The sequence below is a fragment of the Vespula vulgaris genome, chromosome 1 (assembly GCF_905475345.1).
Source record: "Vespula vulgaris chromosome 1, iyVesVulg1.1, whole genome shotgun sequence".
NCBI classification, from domain to species: domain Eukaryota; kingdom Metazoa; phylum Arthropoda; class Insecta; order Hymenoptera; family Vespidae; genus Vespula; species Vespula vulgaris.
The window spans coordinates 4,693,314-4,700,899 of record NC_066586.1 but is presented as its reverse complement, the minus strand read 5'-3'; the positions used below and the strand labels follow the sequence as shown (position 1 = coordinate 4,700,899).

Here is a 7,586-nt window from a genome sequence, read left to right as displayed (position 1 = left end):
GAGCGGATATATACAGTATTTGAATGTAGGCTTCTTCTTCTTCTTCTTCTTCTTATATACATTTTATATCGGGCATGCATTATGCCTACGTATAAGTATCTACATATGTAAGGATGTTGGGTGTATGTATAGATATACGTATGTATGTATGTATGTATATGAATGTGTGTCACGTCTGCGTCTGTGTACGCGTTAAGTATATACTTGAGTATACATTTATATTATATATATGTATATGTATGTATGTATTTATATATTGTATATACGTATGTATTTTATATGTATGTATGTATATGTGTATTTTATTCAAACGAACAAATTCCAAGGTTTATCGCCGCAAAAGAAGAAAAAGCGAACGTATCTACAAACACCCGTAGATACGAATATACGTATCTACCTACGTATAGACGTATGTTTTTCTTTTGTGAAACGTTTCTCTCTTCTGACTTTTTCAGGATATACTTATAGAGAAGAGATGGAGCGTTGTTTATGCAACCGTAACGTTAATGCGCGACTATTTTTACGCTAGAAAAGTGTATTATAAATAGGACGTACGTACAGGTTTCATATTATGAGGTGAAAAGCATATGGAGGAGAAAGTCTATACGTGAAACACCTGTGTGCGAGAGACTACGCAGCGAATACAGAGTTTTAAGTTCAATGTGATAAAAAATATTCCGAATGTGGGGAAAAATTTAATTTGAAAATTGTCGTACTTTTGCGCTCTTTTCGTCAAAAAGAAGAAGAAGCAGAGAAAAGAAGAAGAAGAAGAAGAAGAAAAATAAATAGTGATAAATGATGGGACGGAATAAATTATTTTCTTCTTCTTTTTCTTTTTTCTTTTTCTTTTTTTTCTTTTGCTTTTAGTATCGAATATTATCTAACTTAATCTTACTTTTGCCACCGACGCTATGACATGCTCCATGTAAGAACAAGGTTATACGATTAATGAGAATTTCCGTGGTTCGAGGGGCACGAAGAGAAGAGAGGTAGAAAGAAAGAAAGAGAAAGAGAGAGAGAGAGAAAACTGTGACCGTAACCCTGGTAGAGACGATTTATGGCTGCGTTCTTCTGGTGTGTGTAACGTACACGGTGTCCCAAAAAAAAAAAAAGCGGAACACATTCGAACATTTCACATGTGATGAAAACTTGAACGTTCTCTCGATAACTTTAAATCATGGAAAATGACAGACGTCCATCGATACCGTCGTGATATTATAGATAAGAAATTAAACATTTAGGTTTCTAAGTGAGTAATCGTTAACGAAAGAATAAATCATATTGCATTTGGAAATGTTATCTATCGCTCGTCATATCGCGTTTAATGAATTGCTTAAGTTTATAAATAATACAACTTTGTGTGTGTGTGTGTGTGTGTATCATTCGTCAGCCCACCCGGTATATGCACGAAGTCGTAGATATACGCACCACGATCGATTTCTATCTCGGCATTTCCTTGGCGTAAAACGAATTCGTTATATGATATTGAAAACAAAAAGAAATATTGCGTTGGAGTAGCGCCATATAGCATAGGATATAAGAAAAGAAAGCATCGCTTCTCGCAGCAAATAAATTTGACAATGAGATTGATGCGCGAATCGTGATATATCTTCAAAATATCGCGTAAGAAATTCTTTCGCATCCGTCTTCGTAATAATAAGTGTCGCCATCTTGACTTAATTTACTCATTAAAAAGATATTCCATATTTTCCATTATTTCCAGACTAACCGTATTAAAATGACTTTAAACATTCTTCCGGAGAAATTATTGATTATAATTCAGCAAATTATATTCGTGTGAAAATATTTTCGTCGCTTTTTTAAGCCGACTTAGGATGACGAATCTCCCGAATGAAAGTCATGGCTACGCTCGCGCTTATCGCTAGAATGTTAAAGAGAATGTTTACAGATACATAAATTAAAGTTTACCTGGAGCAGGGCAGGTACATGGATCCATCGATAAACACAGAACCTGAGAGCAGTATGTACCAACTGGTTGCCAATTCACCGGTGCTGAAATTATACAAACGCAATATGTCGTAACAAAACCTGCAGAAACAATTAAGACAATGGAAATACTGAATCAGCAAAAGCAACTAACTTGAGCGATGCTCTTTACCCGATGAATATTTCAAACGTTAATTACTAAATCTATTAAAAATTATTTCGAGTAGAGCTTCAAAGAACGGAAGACTATCGATAGGTGGGACCATAGAGAAAGAATACAAATTGCATAACCTTCCTTTCGCTCTGATTCGCATACCGGAAGTTTCACCTCCGTTAAGCCGGAAAGAGCATGAATGCTATTGCAATATTGATTATCCGCGCTAATAAGTTCGTGCCGATAATTACAATGTCCTTCGTTTACTTTTATAGTTACAATACACGCATTTTATAATATAATAATTATTAAACATATAAGTTTTACCAATGAGTTTATAATTGAAGACGTACGAAACGTTAACGAACGATCAAAAACCGTTAATCTTTTTAATCTTCCATAATGATACTCAACGGTCGTGCCTCAGAGACACCTGTACGTTAACGATTGAACTTTTCGCTTTATTTTACTATGAGTAAACGTACCGACTTGTGTCGATAAAGTAGAATAATATTGTTCGATCCAACTGTCGGTAAAATAGTTTTCATTACTGTTTTCTGCTTTTTCTTTTACAGATAATAAAATATTCCTAAACCATTGAATATATTAGAAACTAGATAATTTACGATTTAATTGAATATATGTAATTGAATGGGTATGTCTAGAAAAAAGAGGTATGTTCATAAATATAAAATTCATTCATAAATATAAAAAGATAAAAAACGGTATAGCGATTAAATAATGATCTAACATACGTCCTCCTTCTACTTTGAAAAATAAATAATAATCCGATAATGAATAAATATTTTTTATACCAAATTTTGTGTTCGCAGTTAATAATATTACATTTTGCATATTTTACATTTCTCTGTAAATCTTACGAAATATAACTTTAGACGATCATTCAATTAATACTCCATATCTTTCACTAAATTTAAATTCTAATAAGACTAAAGAAAAGTATTAAAAAAATGTATAAAATTTGAATTGTACGAAAGATAAGACACATGTATAATTAATCAGATACTTACTAATAGAGGACATGATTCGCATTATGTCTCTCGTAGCGCACAATTTTACAAAGTCCACGCAGAATAGAGTCTCTGCATGGACGTAATGCTTCGAGTCCCAGAAGTCCATAATATATGATCTGCAAGTCCTAAGACAAAAGAATGTACGACGTTAAAGAGATACAAAAAAAAATATATATATATTTTCCGTAAAAACGAACGCGATAGTGTGTTACTTTGTTATAAAATTCTTCCTTTAAAATAATTTAAAAAATTCAAGACACGTTCGTTAATCATTCTTTTTTTTTTTCTTCTTTTTATTTAAACGTTATACATACTTTCAGTTTATACTAATATCTTACTAATTCAATTGCATGTACTAGTTCAATTTATATTCCGTACTAATGTTAGCTTCTATACAAGAACATCGATTAGGAGAACTCGAGGAGAATATTGTTAGATCCTTGCTAAACTTAAGAAATACCTCTCCCGCAGAGATTACCGTGGCTTCCTAAGTTTATGTACCATGGAATATGCAGCTACAAGACCGTTTGAAATTAGACACATTTGGTACAATAATAATCCGAATAGAGAAATTTCCTTGTGTTCTAATGAACGTTACGTATGTAATTAATATTCGATAAAAATAAATGAATAAATACATTAAAAAAGATGTCGAAATTTTCTACGATACATCTCATCGTAATACCATGTACGTTTTATCGATCAAGTCGTAAAATACATAGATATTGTACGAAAGATATCGATCAACTATTCTACGACTTCTCGATCGTTCTAACAAGTTCTATTTATGACTTGATAATTTCGCACTCGTTTCTTAATCAAACGTACAATTAACAAGCCATTTCGATGCACTTCGAGAATGAGTTCGTCGTTGTCTCGGTCTGTTGGCTCGATTAGATCGGTATCATAACGATATAAAAATACTAATAGGTATTAAAATGATAAAAAAAAAGGGAAAAAAAATCAAAGAAAAAAGAAAACAAAGTATAATATTTCTCAATTAATGATAGATTTACGTGCAACGAGGATAAGAAAAAAAAAAAAAAAGAAAAAGAGAAAGAGTGTACGATCTTCTCAACGATCCATCGATATTTGCACGAACGAAGCGAAGTAAATCAAACTTTTTCCACTTTCGATGGACAAACAACTTTTCGCGAGGTACATTATACAAGGTACATTATACAAGAGGATATTGCAAAATGAAAATTTCGAACGATCGAGGGCGCGTAGCGTGAAAGACAGAAAATAAGATCATAAATATGCGAGCGTACATACATATGCGTAAGTTCCTTTCCCTCTCTCTCTCTTTTTTTCTCTCTCTCTCTCTCTCTCTTTTTCTCGAAAGAGGCGCCGTACCGTCTGCGAATCGTTCAGAAGTAGTCTCCTCTTCTTCGTACCAAGAAAAAGGGTTGCTTTACTGTGTCGTTGTCCTCGAAAGTGCCATCTTTTCTATCTACTCTTATATATTTTGTATTATTTCTTTTTCTTTTCCAGTTTTCTTTTTGCACGAAAACTGGAGCGAACACCGGACGACCTTCGTCTTACGGATCGCATGAACGGACGACGCAAGCAAGAACACCTTTTCTGAGATTTTCGATGATCTTCGATCCCTTTTGAATACGTAGATCTCGAAAGATCAACACGATTGACTTTTCGTGATAAAATATAAATCCCACGATCGTATCGGAGAATCTTTTCAAATGTTTCATTCTTTGTATGTATTTCGTTACGACTTTACGAGAATGACCAAGATGTAAAAACGTGTAGATGATAACGCACGCTTTGTAAACATTACGTAGAAATGTAATAACGAGCTTTTATGAATTATCGTTCTTTCCTGGTAGATATGTATCTTCGGAGTCAAAACAGTAACCGTACACTGTTCAGAATAATTTTTAATAATTCTGTATTTTATAATAAATATAAAAAAATATATATATATGCATTTATAAACTAATCCGTAAACAATGACTACTTTCATAGCGATATTAAAATCTTATTTATATTTCATTCAAAAAAGATAAAAATAAAGACGATCGTAAAGTTACTTTAGATTTTACTTGGAACCATTAAAATTCTAACCAGAGAATTCTTTAACGCATAAATTACGTTATAACGACTGTTGATTTTAATGATGAAGGTCGCACAGCAGGATGGATAAGAATATAGTTATGAGCACAACGTTCCTTATCAAGGTCTGTTATCATTTACATGTTTTATATTGTTGATTAGGTAGAGAGCATCCTTGTTAAAGATGAAAAGAAACGTCTCGAGAAGAATGTTGCTATCACGGTTCGTGAGATAGTGCCACTCAACCTCGGTATTCTTCTCGATCGCTCATTGGTACCGCGTGGGCGAGTCGTCCGAGCGAACTACTTTTAAGTACCTACATCGTTAAGGTCGTTTCGTATCTTCGTTCGAGAGAGAGAGAAAGAGAGAAAGAGAAAAGAAAAAAAGAAAGAAAAAACGAAACGAAAATAAAAAGAAATGTATCGACCGTGATTATGGCGAACGTATTGACCGCACGGTCGAGTAATCGAGTGATATTTCATTTAAACGATTCTCACGTTTGCTTCTGTATTCAACGAAACCATCGAAAACAATTCGAACGATGATCAGATATAATAATCGTGAAATATTATAAGACAAGTCAACGTGAATTCCCACGAGTTTGCGTGCATCGCAATCGTTGATCTGTCGTTCTCGTATTAGACGAAGATACTACAAATCGACAATTTCCTCGTTCTAGTCGAGAGAGCCTTTAATCATGCTTCCTCGAGTAAGGGGAAAGATCTCTCGGCTAGACTTGGATTAACGTTATCAAGTGGCCCTCTCTCAATTGACAGACGTAACGCGTTGGAAGAAAAATGGACGGTCGACTACTTCCTGTATATTTTACCTTTCCTATCATTATGCATACATATCTATAAGTAAAAAGTTTCCGTTACAAGGGAATTCTATTTCGATCGATTTGACCTACACTCGTCGGAGTGACCCTGTACCTTCAATCGAGTTAATGTTAGATATTATCGCGTCGAGTCCTTGAAATTTAGTTAAAGAAATTATTTCGTATATCTACATGACTACTTGGAAATAATCCATTATTTAGAGATAACGCTAATCGTATCAGTTAGATAATTAATGTTAAATTTCGGACAACTTTTATCTTGTTAGAGTTCCTTGATTATGTTAAGTTAAGTTCTTTTAAGTAAAATTATTCTCATATTTGTATGAGATTACCTGAAGATTTCGTCTTTCTGGATCGCGGCAAAGAGCCCGGATGAAATGTGGATCCAAGTATTCCGTCATAATAGCCCACGTAAGACTATTTATCGTGCCTTTCTCTAGCAACTCTCTCAATGAAGGAACACTTTTCGAACATCGCCACCGCTGATAGTGGACAATGTTCGTAAGCTTAGTCCTCCTTAACGATGATACGGCTCTACTGCCATTCGTAAGATCTTCCGCTACTTGTCCATTCTTGCGACTGACCTCTCGCGTCTATCTGTTGATTGATATCAAACGTAACAAGACTATCTCGTTTTAATAATAAACACGTTGTAAACGAGTCTGAGTTAAATTCGAAATGGAACGAAACATCTTCGATGATAAAAGATTTTTATCGCTTCGTGACGCTTTTTTCTTGTTTATCCTTTTTTCTTGTGATTGATCAGTTGAAAATCCTCGATCGTGTCCAGACAGTTCTAAATCTGAAACATAAAATAAAATGCAATAAGGGTATATGCATTTCGTCATTTTCGTCATTTTCGTTGAAATTCAAGAGACGGATAAATCGATCTTATGCCAAAATAAACGAAACTGACGAGAGATTTATGAATGATAAACGAATATTGAGGGAGTGTCGTAGGTAGGTATATAACACCTGCTTCAACTGCATACAGAAGAAGGTTATCGAGTGAACTATCGGAGCTGTACGTGATAACGTTGCTCTTTCATATTTTCGTGCATTGAATCCGTATATCGTTGTAGGTAACTATCTGCTGTAAGAAGAAATAAAAATCGGAGAGAGGAGAATTAAGGAAACGTTTACTTTCAATGTCTATTTCCAGCATCAGGAGATATCGAAATCGCTCCAGCTTTGGAGAAGAACAAGAAGTTGAGAGTTCAAAGCGTGCAACACAAAGACCCACTGTTCTCCTTGTTTCTTCTTTGAACAAACGTTTACCGTTTTACTCGACCTATCGCAACGCAAAGAAGTTCTTCCAAGATTTAAACTCGTTTTCTATATACACATACATAAGAGAAAAATATAAACGATTTACCCTAATCCTAAATTCGGTTAGAAATTCACGTGCTAGCTTTAAAACACTCGATAAAAGAACCGACTCGACTTCTCGGTTCATCATCCGACCTTGGATAAGTAACGTCACGCGAGCCACATACCTAACTACCTTGGAAGCGGCAAGTCGAGGTCATACGCGTACTCTGGT

The 7,586-nt window shown here is 34.5% G+C and overlaps 1 protein-coding gene across 3 annotated transcripts in view; it reads right to left on the bottom strand.

Moving 5' to 3' along the window:
• Positions 1-7,586, bottom strand: part of LOC127071423 (rap guanine nucleotide exchange factor 2-like) — a 115,972-nt gene that overhangs the window by 85,006 nt on the left and 23,380 nt on the right. For 2 of the 3 annotated variants that reach the window (XM_051010757.1, XM_051010742.1), the window contains exons 2-4: positions 6,376-6,845; positions 3,133-3,260; positions 1,930-2,013 (exon numbers count right to left, since the gene is read on the bottom strand). In XM_051010757.1, the coding sequence (XP_050866714.1) occupies positions 1,930-2,013; positions 3,133-3,260; positions 6,376-6,444 (281 nt within the window). In that variant the 5' untranslated portion in view covers positions 6,445-6,845. Of the gene's footprint in view, positions 1-1,929; positions 2,014-3,132; positions 3,261-6,375; positions 6,846-7,586 lie in introns of those variants that run through there. The other variant, XM_051010717.1, reaches the window with a different exon arrangement.